The sequence below is a fragment of the Dendropsophus ebraccatus genome, chromosome 9 (genome assembly GCF_027789765.1).
Source record: "Dendropsophus ebraccatus isolate aDenEbr1 chromosome 9, aDenEbr1.pat, whole genome shotgun sequence".
Lineage (NCBI taxonomy): Eukaryota > Metazoa > Chordata > Amphibia > Anura > Hylidae > Dendropsophus > Dendropsophus ebraccatus.
In genome coordinates, this window is record NC_091462.1 from 69560162 (window position 1) to 69586805 (window position 26644).

At 40.7% G+C, this 26644-nt stretch overlaps 1 protein-coding gene across 1 annotated transcript in view; it reads left to right on the forward strand.

The window, feature by feature from the left end:
• PFKL (phosphofructokinase, liver type) overlaps positions 1–26644 on the forward strand; it is a 71465-nt gene that overhangs the window by 42264 nt on the left and 2557 nt on the right. Inside the window, exons 11-20 of the mRNA XM_069983583.1 lie at positions 1624–1688; positions 3848–3911; positions 5283–5429; positions 5592–5662; positions 12053–12140; positions 13367–13519; positions 17694–17858; positions 18731–18792; positions 19583–19694; positions 20938–21037. Coding sequence (XP_069839684.1) covers positions 1624–1688; positions 3848–3911; positions 5283–5429; positions 5592–5662; positions 12053–12140; positions 13367–13519; positions 17694–17858; positions 18731–18792; positions 19583–19694; positions 20938–21037 — 1027 coding nt within the window. The remainder of the gene's footprint in view (positions 1–1623; positions 1689–3847; positions 3912–5282; positions 5430–5591; positions 5663–12052; positions 12141–13366; positions 13520–17693; positions 17859–18730; positions 18793–19582; positions 19695–20937; positions 21038–26644) is intronic.

Below are 26644 nucleotides of genomic sequence, written 5' to 3' on the forward strand. Positions count from 1 at the left end.
TCCCATTTTATAAATATAAATTAATAAATAAATAAACATTTAGTATCGCCGCGCGCGTAATCGCCCGAACTATTAATTAATCACATTCCTGATCTCGCACGGTAAACGGCGTCAGCGCAAAAAAAATTCCAAAGTGCAAAATTGCGCATTTTTGGTCGCATCAAATCCAGAAAAAATTTAATAAAAAACGATCAAAAAGTCGTATATGCGCAATCAAGGTACCGATAGAAAGAACACATCATGGCGCAAAAACTGACACCTCACACAGCCCCATAGACCAAAGGATAAAAGCGCTATAAGCCTGGGAATGGAGCGATTTTAAGGAACGTATATTTGTTAACAATGGTTTGAATTTTTTACAGGCCATCAGATACAATATAAGTTATACATGTTATATATCATAGTAATCGTAACGACTTGAGGAACATGCATAACAAGTCAGTTTTACCATAGGACGGACGGCGTAAATGCAGAACTCCCCGAAATCAAAACAAATTCGTTTTTTTTTCAATTTGACAGCGCAAATGATTTTTTTCCGGTTTCGCAGCATATGTTATGGAAAAATAATGCCTGTCATTGCAAAGTACAATTGGTTTCGCAAAAAATAAGCGCTCATATACGTCTCTAGGTGAAAAAATGCAAGCACTATGGACTTTTAAACTTAAAATGGAATAAGCAAAAGCGCAAAAACGAAAATAGGCTTTGACCTTAAGGGGTTAATGTATGGGGGGGTACCTCCTGTTGGCTTGCACTTCACACATGTCCCAAGGGTGCTTTAAAAAGATCATTTGGATCCTATCTGCCCAGTTGTAGTAGGCTTATTCAGCCCAGTAGAGGCCATTGCTGGTGTTAAAATGAGTAGGGACCTTGTCTCTGAGGACACCTTAACGTGGTGACATGGTACACTCTGCTTGATCAATGGTTTGCTAAGATCCTCATTTTTAATACTTACAGAACAAGTTTTTATCGTGTGTACGCCGGGGGGGGGAGGGTATATATGGTAGGCGCTTGCACCTGTGGGTTACTGTTGCACTTTCTGTATGTTTGTCTGTGCTTTAGCTACATGCAGTGTGAACAGATGTATAGATGTGCTGCCATTTTTTTCTTCTATCTATCAGAAAAACTTGCAGCACTCAGGATAAATCAAAAGCTGTCCCACCTGGGTCCACCGCTGGAATGTATACAGTCCAATAGATATGACGGCAGCACTCTTGAGTATGTGAAAAATGTGTAATAACTCATGAAAACAAGTGAATTGTTTCACAAAAACGTAGTTTAACACATTTTTGTGTACGTTAAAAAAAGATGCGTTTTGAGCTTTTTTTTTCTTTTAATGGAAGTCAATGGAAAAACAGATCAAAATGGATGCACATAAATCCACTGCAAAAATGTAGTCTGAACCCAGCTATACCAATTTCTTTCAGTAACAATAATTTGCAATGTTTCTTCTGTTATCAACTCCCTATCATACCCCCCCCCCCCCCCCCCTTCCTGTCCGTTTTCTTTTCTCCTGTTGTTATGCTATTAATATTCCCCTCTTTAGCCTGAAAACTAGTACATTAAGAAATATATATTTATACAATTCAGGTATTATAGTAATGTTGCAATGTAATTCTTTTTTAGACTAAAGATGTACAAAAAGCTATGGAAGAGAAAAAATTCGAGGAAGCAATTCAGTTACGAGGAAGGTAAAGTAGAAATCTACTTGTTTTGGTTTTCCTTTTTCTTTTTTTGTTTAAAGCTACTTTGTACCAACAATCTGTCCCCCCCTAACCACTTGTACCTTCGGATAGCTGCTTTTAATCCAATATCTGTCCCTGGGGTCCGTTCGGCAGGGGATGCAGTTATTGTCCTAAAAAACAACTTTTAAACTTGCAGCCCTGAGTCAAACTGCCGTGGCCTAGAGTATCTGTGCCCTAACCTTGCACCACCCCTCCGTCCCTCTTCCCCACCCTCTTCATCATTGGGAATGCCACTGGCAGGATTTTTCCTATTCCTCTGCTGTGAACACTGCACAGGTGCCTTAACCATCGAGCCCATGTGCAGTGTTCACACAGCTGATGAATAGGAGAATACCTGCCTGGGGCATTCCTAATGAAGAGGGACAGAGAGGTTGTGGCAGCCAAATGCACAGACACTCTAGGCCACGCCAGTTTGACACAGGGCTGCAAGTTTTAAAAAATTTTTTGGGGGACAATAACTACATCACCTGCCGAACGGACCCCAGGACAGATCTTGGATTAAAAGCAGCTATCTGAAGGTACAAGTGGTTTGGGGTGGGCAGATTGGGGGTACAGAGTCACTTTAACTATATTTACATGTATGCAGCATTGTATTAGTGGGTTGAGATCACTTATAGTGTGTATGGCTGGTGGGTACATCATTGGAGAGGAGGATACATATATGTACTGAATATATGGCTGCCATACCCTAATAGAGCCCTACACCTCACCCTCCAGACAGTTCCCACCCTTGAAAGGGCAACTTCACTGCTCTAGCCCTCACCTACACCTTAAATTACCATACAAAAACAACAGTGGCTGCCAAATAAACAATTTTTTTATTCTCCATGCATTTGAATCCCATTGGGGAAATCCTCAGAAGACATAAAAAAAGCATTATTTGCTCCGTTTGTGGGTAAATAATAGCAGCAAATAGTGTCAGTGCTGCATATGTTGCTCAACACGTGTATGGTGTCCCTGTCTAAACGGTTCCTGTTCAGGTTTAAAACGCCATAAATATCCCGCCCTTGTGGGTTGCGGTTTGCATGATTAAATGTCTATTAGTGGGATCTATACACCATCCAGCTGACCGTTTCATCATTGGGGAATGCTACTCGTGCTAAGAGTCTTCAGTAGACTCCATGCATGTTGTACACAGGGCGCGGTTACATCTCTCTTAAAGATCAACCTGTATGATACATCCCATTATGCATTATGAAACTGAAATCATGTGAGTTAAAAAACTCTTGCATCGTTATCCATCTATCCTGATCCCATGACCATAATAGATTCCGTCATCAGGAGCGTTCCTCCTCTCCTCTGCCGCGTCATCAGCTGCTCAGCCTCGATTGGCTGAGCACAGTTATGCTCAGCCAATCACGGCTGAGCAGCTGATGACGCGACACACGTCATCAGCTGCTTAGCCGTGATTGGCTGAGCACAGTTATGCTCAGCCAATCACGGCTGAGTAGCTGATGACGCGACAGAGGGCGGCCGGCACTAGGGGCGGTCGGAGCGGTTCAGCCGTCCGTCCGAAGATGTCATGGCACAAGATGGCGGACGGGGGTCGGCTACAGGCAGGTATGTATAGAACACTACACTTCCGGGTCTGGTGTGGGTGGGGGGAAACACAGGGAAATCTCCGTGACCAGACCGCATCAGGAAGCGGGACCCGGCGCGATTAGGTAAGTATAGGGTGCTCTAACGGGGTCGGGAGCCTGTCACCCCAGCACGCGGGGGTGACAGGTATCCTTTCACATGTAAAGCTACAAGTATGTGATGTCACTTACTACATCCAGCTCAGAGTTAACAGTAGCTGCCGCTGGGACGCGAGCAGTGGCTATTTTGACAACAATATTGGAAAAGCTTTGGTACCTGGCTGAATCCTGTCCCTTAACTGGGGTCATGTAATAATTTTAACTCCAGCTTATATAATATGTTAAACTTTAGTCCTAACAGGAAAGGTATAACCTAACTGAACCAGCCATAAATAGAATGACTCCCTATAGATAGTATATTGCAAGCTGTCCAGGTTTTGGTGCTGTACCTGGAGTGAATTATACGTGTTTTTGCTTCTCCTGTAGTGGAAAAAAACATTATTAAGCCTATGATAAATCTCTTTATAGGAGCTTTGAAAATAACTGGAACATATACAAGCTGCTTGCACATCAGAAGCCAGCTGAAGAGAAGGTAATGCCAATTACCTACTAGCCACTCTCACCTGTTTGTGTCCTACCTTGTTTGGCCATCTTTTTTATGCCTAAAGTATACCTATCACCTCAAAAATGTTTCAACTTTCAATATTAGATTAACCATTCAGAGGTCACAAGGTGATTTTGGTGCTTTTATAGTTATTGAGCCCCCTTTAGGGTTTAGGGCCAGGACTGGGCTGTTTGCCACTAGTACACACACTGGGGCACATTTATCATTGTTGTGCTGTTGGCGTATGCTACGTAGAAGGCGTATCTTCTCTTTGCCGCACAACAGCTGTAACCCCTGCTCATGAGATAGACAGGCATAGATGCGGCACAGCGGGAACAGCCATGGCTTCCACCTGCTCCTTATTTAACATGATCTGCGCCTTTTTCTGTGCCCTGAGCGCCTCTTATGCTGCGTTTACACAGAAAGATTATCGTGCGAATTTGAACTATAATCGTACGTGTAAACGCAACGAACGACGAGCGAGAAATCGTTCATTTTGGTCTTTGAACGTGTTCTTGAATCGTCGTTAGCAAAAAAATTCACAGATCGTTCCATGTAAACAGTCGTTCACCTATGTTACCTATGTGCGAGATAGGATTAAGCGATCACAAAACGAATTTTCCGTATAATATATCGTTCCGTCTAAACGCTGATTGTTATAAAAGAAAAATCTTTACTTCGAAGACGTTAATTGTACGATCAGGCGAATTATCGTGCCGAGTAAACATAGCATTAGTAACCGAAATTAATAAATGCCCCCTGGAAATTGTGACTTGTTGCATCAGACGTACCCAGTCTAGTCTAGAGAGAGGAGGAGGGAGAAGGGAGTTAACCGACAGCAGAAAGCAGATAACAGAAGATTACAGGCACAGAGCTGGGTGAACGCTGTAATCAGAGGTCAGAGAGGTCAGTGCTGACTGTCAGAGGAGATAAAGGGTGAGGTATTTGTAGATTAACTCTTTGTTGTCCTGTTTTGGTGTTTTATTTAGCTCTCTCCATAGGAGAACAATGAAGACAGGGGGGAGAGCTTCAAACTGCTTTTTCATAATAAAAATGCATTTTTCGGCTAATAAACCCAATTACAAAGTTTCTTATTGATTTCTGCAAAAAAAAATAAAAAAATTCACGACAGTAACACTTTAAATCTAAAACAGTTATGGGTAGTTGTGAGTGGCGTTGGGTTAGATCCCCTACGTAGATGACATGCAGTATAGATGAAAATAGCATAATGAATGGTTCTTTTCAGGTATGTGATAATTCTTCAGTTGTATTATAATTTCATTTTTTATTTAACTTTTGCTACTGGGAGATTTAATGCAAGTGGTGAATTTAGTAAGTTTTGATATTTCTTAAATTCAGAGCAACTTCAGTATTGCAATTCTCAATGTGGGTGCTCCAGCTGCTGGAATGAATGCTGCTGTTCGGTCTGCGGTGAGGATTGGTATTTCTGAGGGACACAAGATCTACACTGTAAATGATGGATTTGAAGGGCTGTCAAAAGGACAGGTAATGTCCCATATCAGTTTTAACAGGATAGATCTCACTCTATGCCAATACTGTGGGATACATCCCAGCCATCCCAACTAAGTCCACAAATTGTGGTGTGAACAGAGTTGTTTAAACATTCATTTGTTGTAAACCAGTATTTCATGTTTACTTATTTCCTAGATTAATGAAGTAGATTGGCATGATGTTGCTGGATGGCTTGGTCGTGGTGGATCAATGTTAGGAACAAAAAGGTATGTAGAAATATCTGAAAATGTTTGTCTTGGACTGATTAAGTTGCAGAGCATATTTTTTTATTAAAGATCAAAAAAAGTTAACTTATTAGACCCAAAAAATTATTTTGCTAAACAATAAATCAGAGTATTGTACTTAGAGATGAGTGAACCAGGTTCGGGTTCGAGTTGATCCAAACCCGAACGTTCGGTATTTGATTAGCTGGGGCTGCTGAACTTGGATAAAGCTCTAAGGTTGTCTGGAAAACATGGATACAGCCAATGACTATATCCATGTTTTCCACATAGCCTTAGGGCTTTATCCAACTTCAGCAGCAACCGCTAATCAAATGCCGAAAGTTCGGGTTCGGATCAACTCGAGCATGCTCGAGGTTCACTCATCTCTAAATGTACTCTAACTGCTCAGAAGCACAAAAAACAAATATCAACCCAAAAAGAAAATTCCTCATATAGAAGAAACATCTGAGCCTAAAGTTTATTAACACAATTATATAGAAAACATGATTAATAAGACAAAAATTCATAAAATCTTTTTTAATACCACAAGGACGACAACACAAACCAAACAGCACAACAAAGGGAAAGGGAAGCCACACAGTTCATGCATGAATTAAATAAAAAACAGACAACATGCTTTAGCCAGCGAATCATATATATCACAAAGTGCCATATGCATCATGCAATAGACAAAAATAACGGAGGCAACGCATACATAAGATGTAGAGAAATATGAAATATGAAGGTATAGCTTAAAATATAACTTTTATTAAGATCAAGATAAAATAAAATCCACAATTAAATAGGTCCCATCCGGGACTAGTGTAATAAAAAAAGATCTCCTAGAGTGACTAAAGATCCACTAGGTCATAACGTAGCTAGCCTCTGAATTAGGTTATGTATGCCAATAGTAGTTCAGAGGTCCAACAGACCGTATGAGTGGAAAAGATTCAGTCACTCTTTTAATCCAAAAAAACACACTTGTGTCGCAGAAGAGTCACCAACTAGGCTAAAAAGCCAAATATCTGTCAGTGAACCAACCACACAAGTGCCCAAATGCCGTACACCTCACCCTACGCGTTTCTGTCACTGATACAATGTGACGTCATCAGGGGCAAATGAGGTAACAGGACATAGTACAGCAAAACATACACACCACCAACATTGGTTAATTTATTAATATGGTGAACAATGTGTAGATAAGAGGACTGCCTGTGGCAGGTAATTACTCACTGTTACCCTTTAAGGAAGACCAACGGACTAGATGTCCCAAAAGACAGTGGCCAAAGGAGGGGCATCTATCCTAATGGTCAATGTAAACAGGTGAGTATTAACAGTCAATACAGCGCCTACAAGCAGACCTCTATCCGGAGACCAGAACCGCTCTCATGCATCCTTGCATTCTGCCACTGCAGGATGATGAGAGCGGTTCTGGTCTCCGGATAGAGGTCTGCTTGTAGGCGCTGTATTGACTGTTAATACTCACCTGTTTACATTGACCATTAGGATAGATGCCCCTCCTTTGGCCACTGTCTTTTGGGACATGTAGTCCGTTGGTCTTCCTTAAAGGGTAACAGTGAGTAATTACCTGCCACAGGCAGTCCTCTTATCTACACATTGTTCACCATATTAATAAATTAACCAATGTTGTGGGTGTGTATGTTTTGCTGTACTATGTCCTGTTACCTCATTTGCCCCTGATGACGTCACATTGTATCAGTGACAGAAACGCGTAGGGTGAGGTGTACGGCATTTGGGCACTTGTGTGGTTGGTTCACTGACAGATATTTGGCTTTTTAGCCTAGTTGGTGACTCTTCTGCGACACAAGTGTGTTTTTTTGGATTAAAAGAGTGACTGAATCTTTTCCACTCATACGGTCTGTTGGACCTCTGAACTACTATTGGCATACATAACCTAATTCAGAGGCTAGCTACGTTATGACCTAGTGGATCTTTAGTCACTCTAGGAGATCTTTTTTGATTACACTAGTCCCGGATGGGACCTATTTAATTGTGGATTTTATTTTATCTTGATCTTAATAAAAGTTATATTTTAAGCTATACCTTCATATTTCATATTTCTGTACTTCTAGCGAAGGTTCCCTATACTACTGATTGGTGGGTGTACCCTATCTACACCACTGTTATATTACATAAGATGTAGAACAGATATTAAACAGAAAGTATTAGCTTGAGGTGAAGAAGTAAAGAGGTAAGATGCAAAGTGCTAGTATCAGCTAATAATCACCTTGGAAGCAAAATAGAGCGTGTAGTAAAGAGTAGAAATATCATGCAGATGAACCATGCAGCTCCCTTACCCACATGAACACCCCAACGCACGTTTCGGTACGCCCTTCGTGTATATCTTATGTATACAGCCAGCAAGCAGTCAATTGCACTTAATGGAGTTATCCAGGACTAGAAAAACATGGCTGTTTTCTTCCTTAGACAGCGCCACTCTTGCCTTCAGTTTGTAAAGGGAGAGAAAAAAAATTAGGCAAGAGGCCTATTTTTGCTGGCAATAATAGAAAGGAAGTAGATGTATACTCAAGACTCACCTTGAAGCCACTTGGACTTTGTGCATATCACTTCTGGGGTACAGATTTATCCAGTGGAGCACCTGAAACCCAATAAGGGGCTTACAAAGGGCTGGCTGGAGTATTAAAAGGGGATGCTCCCATTAAGGGGGCCTGTGAAACAGAATAAATAAAGTAAATAATATCTATCAGTAACACAACCAAACTACAGTTGTCTAAGATGTTGGAAATACATAATCAGTTGGACAGGTCTTTCCTACTTGTTTATATATCTGAGAACATTCTACCTAGGGTTTTAAGGTTGCGGGTGAGATCTACCTTTCCTGATTATATTAATTTTAATGCTAGATGGCAATCTGCGTCAACCCTCTTCTCCAAAACACTGATGATTCTAATGTGGCTGAATATAAAAATGGGATAACAACAACAAACGTAAGATTCCAGACAACAAGCTCTCTAACTTAACCAGGACAATGTCAAATTCTGTCTCAAACCTTGAAAAAAATTCTAAAGTACCATCCAATACCATCAAAAGGATCTCTTCTCATGGCACTGTGGAACCACCTATTTATTCTGCATCATCTGCTCCAATCTACCAAGGTTCCCACTGACCCAATAAATATACCACTTTCAAGCCAAATACGCAACACCATCAGAATAACAGTTCCTGTTTTATTCCATCAACCATCAGGACCACCACTCATCAGGGTTCTCACAATGACCTTTCCAGTCCCAAGGACTCCTACACTACCCACTTGTCTCCTCTGCTGCTCCTTGCTCCTCTACCCAGCTCCCTCCCACCCACATTTCTCAGGGCATATTGGATGCCCTTCCCAATCTTAATGGACTCCCCCAATAACTGCATCACCTGCCGAACAGACCCCAGGACAGATCTTGGATTAAAATCAGCTATCTGACGGTATAAGCAGTTTGGGTGTGGGAGATTGAGGGTACAGAGTCGCTTTAACTATCTTTACATGTATGCAGCATTGTATTAGTGGGTTGAGATCACTTATAGTGTGTATGGATGGTGGGTACATCATTGGAGAGGAGGATACATATACGTTCATAATTCCATATGTCACATTTATACCCATGGAGCACCCTTATGTAATGTCCTATTTAGTATATAGGTTATTCCTATGGTTCATCAATATTCTTCTATAATGCCTACATTTTATGTATAGCATATATTATTCTTTATAAAAAAAAAAGTGGTGAGCTCAATCTAGGGTCAGAGGATATTAGTTGATTAATGTCGTGTCTTTAGTGCACTACCTGGTTCTGCACCCTACAAAACCTGTGCTGCTATCGATAAACAAATATAGAAAAATTGGTAGGCTCTCTAAAAACACTTGACAGATGTATGTGTTAACACTGCACTGCAACATTCTTTACTGAGGAAAGCATACGTAGAACCATCCTGAAACGCGTCTAAAGGGTTGCAGTTCTACAGAATATTAGCCACTATTATAATAGCATATCGCAATAACTGTTACTCACTCTGAACTTTCACGCGCATGCGCGAGTGCACTGCACACAAAAAGAACTTATCCAATGGCAGAAGGGGGGACGCCCCCTATGCTCTTCAAATAACTTGCATGAGTTACATGCAGAACACGGGATATAATCCATTCAGGCACAAACCCGGTAATCCATTCAAGTAAGTGCAATCCCGATCTAAGCACACTAAGTGGGAGAGATACCATCCTCAACTCCCAGCAAGCAGATGCCGTGCCGTCGAAAGCATAATCACAGGGTGGCAGCATAACAAACGGCCATTGAACAAAGATCGTACCGCTACAAGCCCGTACAGCTGCAGAGACTGGTGTGAGGTGTAACATACAAACATAACCTACGACATAACCTTAATGAAATACAAGTGAATTATATATATATATATATATATATATATATATATATAGTAAGGATATATATATATATATATATATATATATATATATATATATATATATATATATATATATATATATATATATATATAATATCTCCTTACTATATATATATATATATATATATAATATATAATATATAATATATATATATATATATATATATATATATATACAGTGGTACCTTGGTTTAAGAGTAACTTGGTTTAAGAGCGTTTTGCAAGAAGAGCTCACAGTTTTTCAAAATTGTGACTTTGTTTAAGAGCATTGCTTTGGTTTAAGAGCTCCTGGTATTGGGTGGGAGCGTGAGTGGGGGAGGGGCATGGCCTGCATAGCGGGGTCTACAGCACTGTACTCTGACCCAGGAAGTCTCTCTCACCTTCCAATTTATAGCAGATCCACTTCAGGCTGGGGCTTGCATCAGGGGACAGGACTGTGGGGGTAATCTCTTTATAGCTTTAACCCCTCTCTCCCGGGACAGAGAGTGCTGCTATACTGTGTCCACATCTGCCCTGCTCATTCCTTTATGCTCCCTGCAGTCTCTATCAGTCCTTGTGTTTCCCATCCTCTCCATTACTGCTATAATGTGCTTGCACTCACAATCAGCTATACACACTGCTGCTATAATGTGCTTGCACTCACACTCAGCTCTATACACTGCTGCTATAATGATTATAAAATGATTTTTGGGGTGTGGAACCAATTGTCTACATTTCAATAATTTCTTATGGGAAAATTTGCTTTGGTATAAGAGTGGATTTGGATTACAAGCACGGTCCCGGAACGAATTATGATCGTAATCCAAGGCACCACTAATATGTATATAATATTATATTATATAGAGAGAAGATCCTACATATTGAGTTATGAAATAAGAACAAAATAAGGCAATTACCTTTTGATATGCGGCAAGCAAGGGCCCTGCACCGCAACAGAACATTGCAATAAGTGGCTAATTACATATATGGTTTTATACACATTGCGATGAGACATTGTTCATTTTTATTTTTTCATTTTGAATTCAAATTTTTTTGATAATGTCATTTTATATTAATTTATTTTTTTCTTATGTGAACGTACATTTATTTATACTGGTTTTATTTCTTGAATTATATAAATTGATATATTATTTTTTACCACTGTGAATTTCTGCAGAATTATTCTGCCCCTTGTATTGTTTCATTTCCTGTGTGGGCAAGATTGCAAGTGCACACTACAATACAAAAATATATAAATAGGAGTGCGAGCTAATTTAGAAACAATAAAGCATAAAATGAAAATGGAGAAAAAGCCTGAGAGAAATTTCTAAGCACATCCAAAGTATATAAAAATATATGAATTTTATTGAAGCAACCTAAATTAAAACACAAAAGGAGATTCTATTTTATTGCTGTATACAAACTCTAGGGGGGAGATCATGATAAACCAACCCTTCGACTGGAGTTCTCCAAATTATCCATTGCACGCATCTGTATTGCATTTTTCCATAGAAGTGAATGGTGATGAGTTGTATTACCACACCCAACCTGGGGACAGGTGTGGCACTGTTTTTGGAAGAAAGCGGCTTTTTCTAATCCTGGATAACCACCTCAATTTTGGGCCTATGAAAGTTACGTCTGTACAATTAAACTGAATGTGAACTAATCATCATTTTCCCATTTGATTCATTTGGTAAACAGCCCTTTTTTTGAACCATTTCTGAGACATAACATAGCTGTTTCTGGGCCTTTTTAAATCTACCATAATATGAATAAAATAAACATAACCCTAAAGTGTAAGGGAGAGCTTAAACCATTAAGAAAACAGGAGGTAGATCTGAAACTTTCTTAACAGCTTTGCTTCCGTTTCTGATTATAGTAGCATTCATAGCCATGGACATGATACCTTTTTAAATGGGCTTTAGCTAATTACATTTTTTTTGTTGCCATTTTACCTTTTTTAAGAACAATTCCGAAGGCGTGTATGCAGAGCATTGTGGAAAACATAAGAAAATATAGTATCCACGCTCTTTTGGTCATTGGTGGATTTGAGGTAAATAATGCTATAGAAAATTGGAGCACTGCTATACACAAAATCCACACAGTCTTTTATTGAGACATTTTAGCTATTCAGCAAAGGACAGAAAACTGACATTTTTATTTATTCACCCATTAGATTTGGAGTGTCTGTACTCATTTCATGAATCTCACCTGCATCCATATGATCACAACCTTCTTTCCTTCAGTTTGTGAATTCCACAGTCTGGTGCTTCATCCTGCTGCTGTATGCATGGGGCTGAGTGCTGTAACTCACATCATCCAGCTCCACCAACTGTAGCACAGATGATCACTCACTGCTCCTGATAAAAGCAGAGAGTACACAGAGGCAGTCAGATGCATCTCGGGAGCATGTGGGAGTTTGGTAGTTCTGTCTTGGAGGCAGAGCGATGGGGAAAGAACATTTTGTTACAATTCTTTGGCAAAAGTGGAGGCCTGCTGTCAGTTAAAGGTGCTATCCAAACTTAAAAAACATGGCTGTTTTTTTCCAGAAACAGCACAACTCTTGTTTCCAGTGTGGGTACGGTCGTGTCTATTCAGTTCAATGGAACCAAATTGCAAAATCACGCCCATACTAAAGACAAGAGTGGTGTTTTTCTTAGCCTGGATAACCCCTTTAAGAAGAGAAAGGGCAGACCTGGCTGTCATTAGGTGGGAACTTGCTTCTGTAATCATTACAAATGAGGGACAGGGGTGACGCTGCTGCTACTACTACTAAGGGGTAAGAGAGACAGAGACACTGGTGCTGGAAGGGTTAAAAACACAGCAGCTGCTGCTGCTACTACTACTTCTGGAGGAGAAAAAAAATCTTACATTTGTATCGGAGGATTCACACATTCTAATGCCAGGTTTCTGATGCCTGGTTTAATATTCGATGAGGGAGGTATAAAGGTGCAACAAAGTTGTCCAACCTCAACCTTACTGCGTCAGGTACTTATTTAAATACTTTTGTCTTTGTAGAAAAATAAAGTATTACACATTATGGCATCTATAAATTATATAAACAGTTTATAAAATTTTGCCCATTTCCTAAACTGGTCACAGATATTGATAATTTGGCATATAAAATATACATAAAATGTATGTGGATAGTTCGATAAGTTTAACTATAGAGAATGTGGTTTGTAAGAACTCTATTTACAAATGAGATTACTATAAATCCACGCTGGTGCTGCATTATGTTATATTTTCATTAAGAACATTTTTTTTTTCATTGTTTAGGCATATGAAGGAGTGTTGCAGCTTGTTGAGGCCCGGGAACAATATGAAGAACTTTGCATCATCATGTGTGTTATCCCTGCAACTATTAGCAACAATGTACCAGGGACTGATTTCAGCATTGGCTCGGACACTGCTGTTAATGCGGCCATGGAGGTAAATAAATTATAATGTCTAAGGGCCCTATTACACCAGCAGATTATCTGACAGATTTTTTTTTAAGCCAAAGCCAGGAATGGATTTGAAAAGAGTAGAAATATTAGTCTTCCCTTTATTACCTGTTCTCTATTTATAGTCCATTACTGACTTTAGCTCAAAAAAATCTGTCAGATAATCTGCTGGTGTAATAGGGCCCTAAGAGCCATAGGTGGTGGGTATTTCTGATTTGTAGCAGCACCTAAGTAAATTAAGTGAAACAGAAAAGTAATTCCTTAAAGTGTCACTGTCGTGATAACTTTTAAAATCTAAACCGACAATAAATGTGATATAAAGCAAGTTTGCAATATACATTCGTTATTTTTTTGTTTGCTGTAAAACAAAGCTGAACTTACCAGAAATCCAGGTCCAGTCTCCTAAAGGCAGATTTTCTGACTTGTGCTGGTTGAATAAAACAGAATAAACAGAGGAATCACAGCCACTACAGAGAGTCACGGCTCAATGTGTCCATCCGTCACATGACTGCCTTCTCCCTGTGAGCGCTCAGATGGCCTGGGATACACAGGACTTCCTGTTTTCTGACTCTTTCCTGTTTCTTGAGAGAGAAAAAAAAAGTATCAAAAAACAGGAAGGGCCATGTTTTCTATAACAAAAAAAAATAAAAAATAATGAATGTAAATTGCAATTGCTTTATATCACATCTACTGTTGATTAAGATTTAGAAAGTTATAATGACAGTGACACTTTATCCCCTTAAAGACCGGACCAATTTCCATTTTTGCATTTTCGTAGTTTTTTTCTTCCTTATGCCATAGCGCTTGCATTTTTTTCACCTAGAAACCCACATGAGCCCTTATTTTTTGCGCCACTAATTGTATTTTGCAATGACAGGCTTAACTTTTGCATAAAGTATACTGCGAAACCAGGAAAAAAATTAAATGTGGGGTGAAATTGAACAAAAAAACGCACTTTTTAAATTTGGGGAGGTTTCGTGTTTACGCCGTTTGTCTTGGGGTGAAACTGACTTGTTATATATGTTCCTCAAGTTGTTACGATTACAACAATATGTAACTTGCATAATTTATTTTACTTTATGGCTTTTAAAAAATGAAAACCTGATCTCATTGATCTATGATTCTAACTTTTCTTAGGGGAGGGGATTATTTATTAATAATAAAACATTTCCCCTGGGGGACTTCTAGTATAACTACACTGATCTCTCATTGAGATCTATGCAGTATAGATATACTGCATAGATCCATGAGATCAATGTTCTATTGCTTTTGGCTGCTGCAGCCAAAAGCAATAGAATGCCGAGCCGGGATTAGCGCCACTACGGCGCAGACCCCGACTCAGATGTGGGGATCGCTCCTCCACGTCCAACCCCAAACACTAGACCCCCACACACTAGACCATCGGGGACTGGAGAAACAGCTTTTTAACAGCTGCATTTAAAAAGCCGTGCCCGCTAATAGCCACAGTCCCGGGCTGCAGAAAGCATCCGGGATCGCGGCAGTTCAGAGCGGGTTTTTTATTTAGCAGGATCCATATGTAATAATCCTTAAAAAGAAAAAAAAAAAGGTTGCATCAGTTTATGCCTGTTTTAACATAATTCATTTTTTTCCAGACTGTCTGTGGGAAAGATAATGTGATCTGTTTTTTTTTTTTTTTTTTTTTTTCCCTTGGGTCTCCTTCTTCTGGGCATGCTCCATTTAAAAAAAAAAAAAAAAAAAAAAAAAAGAAAAAAAAGTAGATACATGCGAAACGCAGCAGGAATGTATATGCACTTTCCTGACACTGAAGGGGTTTAATGTGTGCGGGACCGCTGCAGCGAGAGTGGCCCCGCACACATCTGTCCCTGGAGCTGAGGGTAATGAGAGACAGCTGCAATCCTGCATATAGCAATAATCTATAGCGGCGTTTAAGGTACTCAGTGACAGAACAAGCATTTGTCAATGAGTGATCGGGACAGGGGTCCCGATTGCATGTACTGACGGGCGGGAGTAAGCCTCTTACCTCCGTCCGGTCGGTGTGGCGTTCTATGCATAGAGTCGGCTCTCAGGCAGGCTCTATACATAGATCGTCGATAACACTGATCTATGCTATGGCATGTTTTACTTAAAAAAAAAAAAATGTTTTTAAAAGTATTAAAAAACAAAAAAACCTTATCCCCCAATACAAGTTTAATTTACCCCCTTGCCAATAAATAAAATAAAAATATTTTTTAAAATAAACATTTAATATATTGTAGTGAGCGGAATTGTCTGATCTATTAAGATATAACATTATTTTTCCCGCGCGGTGAACGATGTATACGAAAAAAAACACACCAGGATTGCTGATTTCTTTTAATTATATATCACAAAAAAAAATTTTCTGTTACACCAATACGATATTAATAAAAACTAAAGATCATGGCACAAAAAAATTACACCCCAACCAGCCCTGTAGGTGGAAAAATAGAAGCGCTATGGCTCTGAGAAGGCGGGGAGGAACATTGCATTAATTTGAGTCGGACTTTTGTGCATCAGAGGGCTCTGTCTTGAAGGGGTTAAAATCTCACATTTTTCAGTGTTTTATCAGCTGCTGTATGTCCTACAGGAAGTGGTGTATTTCAATCCTGACACAATGCTCTCTGCTGCCACCCCTGTCTGTGATAAGAACTGTCCAGAGCAGTAGCAAATCCCCATTTAAAACCTCTCTTGTTCTCCAAACTGGAAAGAATAGCCCGTCCTGCAGGATATACAGCAGCTGATAAGTACTGGAATTTTTTTTTTTTTTTTTCTCACCATTCTGGTGAGAATGTAAGACACATAATGGAGCTTATATGAGGTAGAAATATTGGTCAGCCCTATATGTGGTATATCAAACTTTTGTCATACATCCCACATAATACAAGTATTAACATAAATTTTTTCTCCAGCACTACTCCTGATAGGCGGTGCTTGGTATATGGAACACGGTAAATATAAATTCATAACAGTTGTCCGTTAGCCACCATTAACAAGCTCCACTATAACTACTTATCTACTCAGCCACTTGTATATCAATATATACCCCCGCATGTTAACGTAGTGCAAAAATCAATGCCACTGGGTGAATCTTATACTGGACCCTGGTCTGCATACAGGCATAAAGTTGCCACATTATAACGATGGTCAATAATGTCTTGTGACATATATATTTTGGCAGTTGAATTGTTAATTCCACCTAAATAACCTTTATTAATGTCTCAATAATATCCCTGATTCGTCGCAGTAAGGTCAACAAAAATAGAGCATGTGCATGGACCTAACATCCTGGGAATATCTTAATTATAACTGATCAAACATTCATATTGCACTTACCCATGTTGCCTAACCTGTGCCCATACCCCCAATGCACGTTTCGCGATCCTCCTTGCTTCCTCGTGTTTTATGATCTTCTTGGTTCTTGCAGTTTAAATGATGCAGTAATGCAGTGAAAATGCAATGTGAATGCATGTGTGACCACAGCCTTACTGCAAAACGAATCAGAGAAGCAAAAACAGGTGAAGGAGTAAGGGTCCAATCATAAACTGCAAACTACTAGATTGGCACTCGTTTACTGAACAAATACATGGGCCGACTATCAGGCAACAAGACATTGTTAGACCCTTGCCTTTTAGTGTAGAATAATAAAGTATTAACTTACCTTACCACGTTCCCTAGTATCCTTGGGCCTTCCCCGTTATCCTCAGGCCTTATGTTTTGGTCTCTGTACTGACAGTGCAGAGACCGGAACAGGAGGGAGCAGGAGGCAGAGCTCCAAGGCCCGGCCTGAATCGGCAATTCGTATAATACAAATGCGAACCTAGCCTAACAGTGGTGTTGTACAAGGGCGTCTGACCAGAGTTCTTAAATATTTGTCTGCAACAGTAATGGGCCATACATACTGACCTTACTGTCAGCAATATACTACCGTAGACCCTTATACAGTGTATCTTTTAGAGAGGATATGCACATGTCAGGGCCTTGAACCATGTTTATACCTGTTGCTTTTCGAGACCTGTATTGAGTAGCAGTAACATGTATGTTAGTCTTTCAAACTAGAAATAAGTGAAAATATCTGACTTCAGAATATGATGTTAATCTTAATCTTTGGGAAAAAAAATGCAGTTCTCTGATAAACATTTTTCTTTTCTTGATGTTTAAAGAGTTGTGATCGCATTAAACAGTCAGCGTCTGGTACAAAGCGACGGGTCTTCATCGTGGAGACCATGGGTGGATACTGTGGCTATCTGGCTACAGTGGCAGGTATAGCTGTTGGTGCTGATGCTGCTTACATTTACGAGGATAAGTTCAACATTCATGACTTGAAGGTGAGATATTATGTAGTCTTTTTACAAGCAATATTGATTTGAACTCTTAGCTGTTTCTTGTGTAATGGAAATTTAAAGTTGTCTGGATGATAAAATTATCCAAAGTATACACCTCCACTCCACAAAAATACAGGCGTTTCGGGCGCAGATCACAGTGGGGATCTTGGGTAGAACGCACTTAAAAAAAAAAAATAGCTGTTTTTGAAGCCGTTCTGGCTTCTTTTTCAAGTGTTCTAATGTTTATACACCTAAGCTGCACTTAAGTCCATCCTCTAGTTGGGAGTGTGGCATCACCCACACGCGTTTACCTCATTATTAGAATCCCCTGATACATACCTCTGCGCCAGAAAGTGCAAAAACACTGGGTGAAATGTTAACTTTGAAATCCACAATAAGCCATCCTTAATGATATGTGCAACAAATGACGGAGAAGCTTTCCTAAGAAACTATACAAAGTTTCATGCATATAAACATCACACATTGAGACATATGAGTGTATTGACCAAATTCTGTGTATACTATGTGAGGGGCCTGGCTATTTGTGCCTCATAAGGCCAATGGGGTAGATTAGATCATTTAGATAATTTGGGGCCAAAGTAATCATACACATGGTGCATGGTGTCTTAAGCAAACCATAAGGTCCCTTTTAGTCTATTGCTTATTATGTCCTCATACTGCTGTTCACAAAGCTCAGGCATAATGGTTGCCATCTTAATAAAATGTAAAAATAAAACAAAATTTAGAGAAAATAAAAACCTATTAGAGGAAAAAAAGAATGTTCCAGTATCTGACTCTAATGACTAAAAAAAATCAAAAAAATTTGCAAAGAACATAAAGCAGGTATTCATATTAATATTTCACTGTATTTTCAGTCTAATGTGGAACACTTGACGGAAAAAATGAAGACCGACATTCAGAGAGGACTTGTGCTGAGGTATGAGTTTTTCAAAAAGTATTATTTATTAGGGATAACAAAAGGTTACCAAGGGCAAGTCATTCCAAAAAGAAAACGTTCACTTTCATGTCATAGAGATGTGTCAAAAATTAACACACACCCCTCCCCCACCCCTCCCCCACATGTTTGCTAAAATAGGTGAGAATGTTTCTCGCTGCTGCCTCTTAGCTACAAGAGATTTTTTCTATGGGACGTCTATGAACCCAATTCTTGCAGGAAGAAATGACACTCAGTTGAGCACTTTTCCTGTTTGTATTAGTGATTGGTGAGGGTCACAGCACCTTGATCTCCCACTGCTCAAAACCTTTGACATATGTAGCATAAGGACAGAGTTGTAATAGAAGGTTATAAGAGAAGGCAAAATTTCTATAATGTCTGTTCAGAATATAGAAGATGGTCGGCAGAAAGTCCCCAGATTATTTGTATGTTGAACCAGTACAAAGTGATTTTCTCCTCCATTGTTTTTTTTTGTTTGTTTTTGTTTTTTAACAATAGAATTGTTCATTGTGCAGAGTTTGTTGCTGCCCCAGGGCTTGGTACTAGTAACCATTTATTAATAAAATAAAGAATCTGACTAACAAGATATTCAAGATTGGGAATTACAGGCAGCAGTTGACTGTATTGAATTGCTTCTTTAGTGTATGGGGTCTTAATTTTAACCATTTTTTCTAATATTTACTGTACTGATGACAAGCAATACCTGAAAATGCAGGGGTCACATCGTATGTTTACTTTCTCTTCATTTAGTAATAAAACGTGTATTTTGTAGGAATGAAAAATGCCATGACTACTATACCACAGAATTTTTGTATCATCTGTACTCAGCTGAAGGAAAAGGCCTTTTCGACTGTCGTACAAATGTTCTCGGACACTTGCAGCAGGTAAATTAGTTAAATTAGAATTGGGCCATTTTCTTAGTTGTTTATACATTAGTTAGCTCAGGTTGAAAGTCTCGGTCGGTAGTTTTCTTTTATATGGCTGGGTTCACACTACGTATATTTCAGTCAGTATTGTGGTCCTCATATTGAAACCAAAACCACGAGTGGATTAAAAACACAGAAAGGATCTGTTTCCACAATGTTGAAATTGAGTGGATGGCCGCCATTTAAAGGGAACCTGTCACCCCCCCGTGCCGGGGTGACAAGCTCCCAACCCCCCGCTACAGCCCCCTATACTCACCTGATCCCGCCGGGTCCCGCTTCTGGATCCGGTCGGGTCACAGAGATATCAGCCGCTGCAGCCCGGCGCACGCGCTGAGAGGTGAGTCCAATGCTCATAGAGAATGACAGGAGAGTCCAGCGCTCCGTCATTCTCTGAGTGTGACGCGACCGGATCCAGAAGCGGGACCCGGCGGGATCAGGTGAGTATAGGGGGCTGTAGCGGGGGGGCGGGAGCCTGTCACCCCGGCACGGGGGGTGACAGGTTCCCTTTAATGGCAAATATTTGCTGTTATTTTAAAACAACGGCTGTTGTATTGAAATAATGGCAGTTATTTACTGGTATATGGCGGCCATCCACTCAATTTCAACATTGTGTGAACGGAGCCTTTCTGTGTTTTTAATCCACTCCTGGTTTTGGTTGCAATATGAGGACCACAATACTGACTGACATATACGTAGTGTGAACGCAGCCTATGGCTGGGTTCACACACAGTATATTTCAGGCAGTATTTGGTCCTCATGTCAGGTCCTTATAGCAACCAAAACCAGGAGTGAATTGAAAGCACAGAAAGGCTCTGTTCACATAATGTTGTAATTGAGTGGATGGCCGTCATTTCATGGCAAATATTTGCTGTTATCTTAAAACAACGGCTGTTGTATTGAAATAATGGAAGTTATTTACCGTTATATGACGGCCATCCACTCAATTACAACATTGTGTGAACAGATCCTTTCTGTGTTTTTAATCCACTCCTGGTTTTGGTTGCTATGAGGACCTGACATGAGGACCAAATACTGCCTGAAATATACTGTGTGTGAACCCAGCCTATAAATGTAACTTAGACCAATATTTAATTATAGGCACATAACAATTCTCTGTGCTAGAATGTTACATTTGGTCTAAATGTCAGCTTGAATCTTTTGAATTGCTAATCTAATAATTGAGGTTATTTCTTTTATTCAGGGTGGGGCACCAACCCCTTTTGATCGAAATTATGGAACAAAACTTGGAGTCAAGGCAGTCTTGTGGATTTCTGAGAAACTTAGAGAGGCTTATCGAAGGGGTAAGTTAACCAAAATCAATTCTTTTTAGTTATATTAAAGGAGAAGTCCAGCAAAATTTTTTATTAAAGTATTGTATTGCCCCCCAAAAGTTATACAAATTACCAATATACACTTATTACAGGAAATGCACATGAAGTGCTTTTTTCCCTTCACTTACTACTTCATCAAGGCTTCACTTCCTGGATAACATGGTGATGTCACTACCCGACTCCCAGAGCTGTGCGGGCTGTGGCTGCTGGAGAGGATGATGGCAGGGGAAACAGCGCACTGGAGGGACCCTGAGCATCCCTCTGCCATCATCCTCTCCAGCAGCCACAGCCCGCACAGCTCTGGGAGTCGGGTAGTGACATCACCATTTTTTCCAGGAAGTGAAGCCTTGATGCAGTAGTAAGTGCAGGGAAGAAGGCACTTTATGTGCATTTCCCGTAATAAGTGTATATTGGTAATTTGTATAACTTTTGGGGGGGCAATACAATACTTTCATAAAAATATTCACCGGACTTCTCCTTTAAGGTTACCTTTCTATAGAAGACATGATGATGGAGTATTTGACAATCATTGCCAATAACATAATTCCTTGCTGGAAGGTGTTCACACTAGGGATGTCACGATACCAGAATTTTGAGTTCGATACCAATACCAACTGTTTTATTTTGATACTCGATACCATTTCGATACTTAGCGTATAACCCGCCCATAATAATTCTATAAAGTGCCCCACCCCCACTCCCCCGACTGCATATACAATGTTCACCATGTAATATACCTCACATGTCATCTATATTCTTCAGGTCGGTACTATTACAAAGGTACAATATATGTTCCTTTTAATTTACAACTTACACGCATTACATGCATTTACACAGGCTATGATGCCAATATTTCCCCCTTTTTTGTTTTTATTATAGTAGTTGGGGGTAGAAGTAGTATGGCTGACTCACAGCATAGTATGTTGGGGGTAGTAGTTGTATGGCTGACACACCATATAGTATGTTGAGGGTAGTAGTTGTATGGCTGACACACAGTATAGTATGTTAGGGGTAGTAGTTGTATGGCTGACCCACCATATAGTATGTTGAGGGTAGTAGTAGTAAGGCTGACACAGTATAGTATGTTAGGGGTAGTAGTTGTATGGCTGACACATAACACTAGTATAGTATGGCAGATGCACAGTATAGTATGTTAGGGGAATTTGCTCTATGGCTGACACATAACACTAGTATAGTATGTTTGGAGTAATAGTATGGCAGATGCACAGTATAGTATGTTAGGGGAATTTGCTCTATGGCTGACACATAACACTAGTATAGTATGTTTGGAGTAATAGTATGGCAGATGCACAGTATAATATTTTGGGGATAGTAGTTGTATGGCTGACACACAGCTATACAACTACTACCCCCAACATACTATACTAGTGCTGACCCATAGCACTAGTATAGTATGTTGGGGATAGTAATAGCTGTAGTGGAGCAGAACCTTCACATCCTGGCTCAGCCTCTTCTGCTCCATGCTGCCGGTCCTGGCGTCACTCCCCCTCCACTGTGACTCCCGGCCCCCGCACACAAGCCGCAGCCTCCTCACTACTTGCTTCTTGTCACTGTACGTCGCCTGCTGTGTACGGAGCGGCATGGATGCTGCTGACACTTTTGACAGCGCTATTTAACTGTGTAGATGCCGCTGTCAAGTGTCAGCAGCAGCCGAGCCGCTCCGTACACAGCAGGCGATGTACAGTGACGAGAAGCAAGTAGTGATAAGGCTGCGGCTTGTGTGCGGGGGCCGGGAGTCACATCGGAACACAGCCCAGTATGAATACCGCCCCATGGTGACAGCGGCATGCAGCCCTACCCGGGCGGACCCGGCGGGTTGCAAAGGAGAGGTCGGCCAGTGGGTAGTGAGTTAACCCCCGACAGTGTCACATAGATTGTGGCACGCTGAACCACTCTGACCTACTTTGCAGCGCCCCGCTCCTGTTCACAGACCAGGCAGCAGAAGCTGGTGAGCCGGGGGAACGACGACGACCGGGCAGCACGGAGCAAGAGCTGGTGAGCCGGGCGGGCAGCACACAGAACATGGCCGGCACTCAGCTAGCCGCCGGCCATGTTCTCTGCACTATACTTTATGTTAAGCTGCGCTATTGCGCAGCTTAATATAGAGTATCGATACCAGGAAATCCTGGTACCGAACCGTTTTTTTGCCCCGAATATCGATAGTAGTATCGATATTTCGGTGCATCGTGCAACACTAGTTCACACTAACCTTTCTTGTATTACAGATTTTTTAGGTCCGATCACAAAGTACTGAAAGTATATGAGATGTTTTAAAAAAACTGTTTGATAAGAGCGTTTCTAAACATTTAGTGACAAATGAAATTCACTCTTCATCTTCGTTGCAATTGGCATGTGCACAACATTGGTTAGTTTTTTTCAGACTTGTATTGAGGCAAACAAAAGAATACAGATAAAAGTGTAATTGGCTTTTATATGGACATATCACTTTAACCACTATTGTTACTTTCAGGGGGCACTTTTAGCCCTGTCTCATTGGAACAATTTTTTTTTCTTTTCTTGCTTTTTATCAGGAAAAATGTAGAGAAGTATATGCAGTACATATACATCACATGTCATGCAGGAATTATCAAGCCTTTTCAAACTGATGGGCCTAAGTATGAGATTGAGATTAGTCAGTGCCTGACTCTCGGCGGCTTCTTTGATCAGTTTTTTAAATGAGCCACAGCGCTTAGCAAGTGCTGAAATATTGTCGTTTACATTGGTTTCTGTGTGGTTCATACTTCGGATCATACATTTTGTAGCAGTGATATAAAAAGAATGGCCTGAACCAAACTGGCTGTAGTGATATTAAAGGGGTTGTCCAGCAAAAATCTTTTTCTTTCAAATCAACTGATATCAGAAAGTTATATAGATTCGTAATTTACTTCTATTAAAAATTCTCAAGTCTTCCCATACTTATTAGTTGCTGTATGTCCTGCAGGAAGTGTTTTATTTTCAGTCTGACACAGTGCTCTCTGCTGACATCTGTGGTCGAGACAGGAACTTTGTCTCGTCCAACTTTGTCAGCAGAGAACACTGTGTCAGACTGAAAATAAAATAACATTTCCTCCATGACATATAGTAGCTAATAAGTATGGAAAGACTTGAGATTTTTAAATAGAAGTAAATTACAAATCTATATAACTTTCTGACACTAGTTCGCCTCGCCTCTCCCTGTGCCGCTCTGGCACTGGATTGTCGCTCTGGGACCCCCACGTCAAGACATGGTTGATTGACAGCCTGCTCAGCCAATTAGCAACTGGGGTGGGATGCTGAGAGAGGCAGAGTATGCAACCATCAGCCAGGAAGGCATTTTCCCCCTTATCTTGTCATCATCAGGGAAAAGGCCTTCCCGCTAAGGTCCTGGAGCCAGTGTAGCAGGGCGGCGCAGGCATGTGGAGAGGTAAGTTAGGATTCTGTATTGTTTAACCCGGCCGGCTGCCAGGCTGTGTAGCTGCTATCTTCTCTTTGGCTAGTAAATGAGACTATTTTATCATCTTATTTTTATATCTATGCCTGATTATTCATGCTGTAGACTCTGCTATTTCTGTCAGATTTAGCTTCTTTAAGACTTTTCTACCTTTCTGGAAAAAAAGAAGAACATTTTAAAAGACTGAACTGTCATGTTTTTTTTAAAAAACTTATGACTTCAAATGGTTTCCTTGGGGTACTTGATCCCAATTCTCGTTCAGGATTCTGTGTAATTTGAACTGCAGCTTTCAGCTTACTACATGAAGAACGCGAAGGATATTTGATTACTGTTATTGCCGAACTTCGGACATATCTACTGAAGGCAAAGAGTTAGAGTTGGTAATTTGAAACTATGTTATAAACCAGAGAGAAATGACATCTGTCCTCCAGACATAATAATGTCCTCCAGACATAGACATGCTTACTTGGCTCTACCAGACACCACCTCTGTTCACCCACTGTGAGTACTGTGCATGAGATGAGTAGTGGCTGCATGCAGGAAAACATCATGACTGTCAGTCAAGCGTCTGCTGTTATCTATTATGAGCTTTGGCTATTTGGCTTATGATTAGTATTACTGATATGGCTTCACTAGAGCATGATAGTTTTGTGCATATACAGTACATTCTGTATTGTCTTGACCCTACATTTAGTCTAGGAATTTTTTAGATGCAATGTGTTAGCAGCATTAATGGCTGGAAAGTTTACACAATATTTAGCCCTTAATTGTCTTACGTTATATGCTATATAAATTGAAGATGATATGGTTGGTAGGGAATAGACAACTTTGGGTGAAGGTTTGCTTCCGTTATGTGTTCATGAACGAGTTTTTCAGCGAATTTCCATGAATCTTATGCTACGTTTACACGTAGCGATTATCGGACGAATTTTCGCGATAACGATCGAATTCGAACGATAATCGTGAGTTAAAACGCGGCTGATCGTTCCGTGTAAACAGTCGTCGCGCAATAGACCGCCCGCCTCCCGGCCCCCTGCTCATCCGCAGGAGCGGCGGGGGTGACGATAGGAGTGGCAGGAGTGGCGATCAGGGCGGCGGCGGGGGTGGTGATCGGAGCGGCGCAGGGGGCTGCGGTTGAGCGGGGGGGGCGGGCTGTGGGCGCACGATCGCAAAACTATTTTTCCGTACGATATATTGTACCGTCTAAACGCAGATCGTTATAAAAAAAAAAAACTGCGAAATCGTTAATCGTACGATCGGCCAATAATCGCCTTGTGTAAACTTAGCATTAGGGTGGTATTACATGGGCCTAGCAGGGCCCGATAATACCTGTAAACGAGCAGCGATCTGCTAGATCGCCGCTTGTTTACTGGGCCTATTACACGGCCCGATAATCGTTAAACAAGGGCTGCAAGGACATCATTACCGATGTCCTTGCAGCCCTTGCATAACTATATACATTACCCATCCACGTTCCAGGGCTGCTGCTGTGGTCTTCTTCTCCCCGGGTCCCGCGCGCTGTAATGTCAGAGTGGCCTGTCAGCTGCAGCAGCAGCCCTAGAAGACCGCAGCAGCAGCCCTAGAACGTGGATGGGTAATGTATATCGTTAGTCGCCGCCCGCGTACCGCTATTACACGTAGCGGTGTGCGGTCGGCGCCCGACAAAAATAGGTCTAAAGCTATATCAACGATCAGCCGATCGTTGTCATCGGCTGATCGTTGTATTTATTACATGGAGCGATGATCGGCCAAATCGGGCCGATTCGGCCGATTATCGTTCCATGTAATAGTACCCTTAGCCTTGAAGGTGTTGTCTGTCATAGTAACTTTAATTTTAAAAGGGGCAGACTGCGTGAAAAAAAGCATTACTCACATCCGCCGTACTATTGTTTAGGTCTCTGCTGATGTCTGCTTCTTGGTCGGATCTTGATAGACAGGAAATGGTTGGAAATGCCCACTCAGCCAGTCACTGGCCACAGTGGTAACCTGTTTCCTCCAGTAATGGTTAATTGAGAACTCCCATTTAAGTGTGCCTTGTGCATTTTAAGGAAAGCGGTTATTACACTCTGCATGCAGCATCTCCTGCTCTGTAACATCATTTTCAGCAGCTACGTATAGCTTCTGAG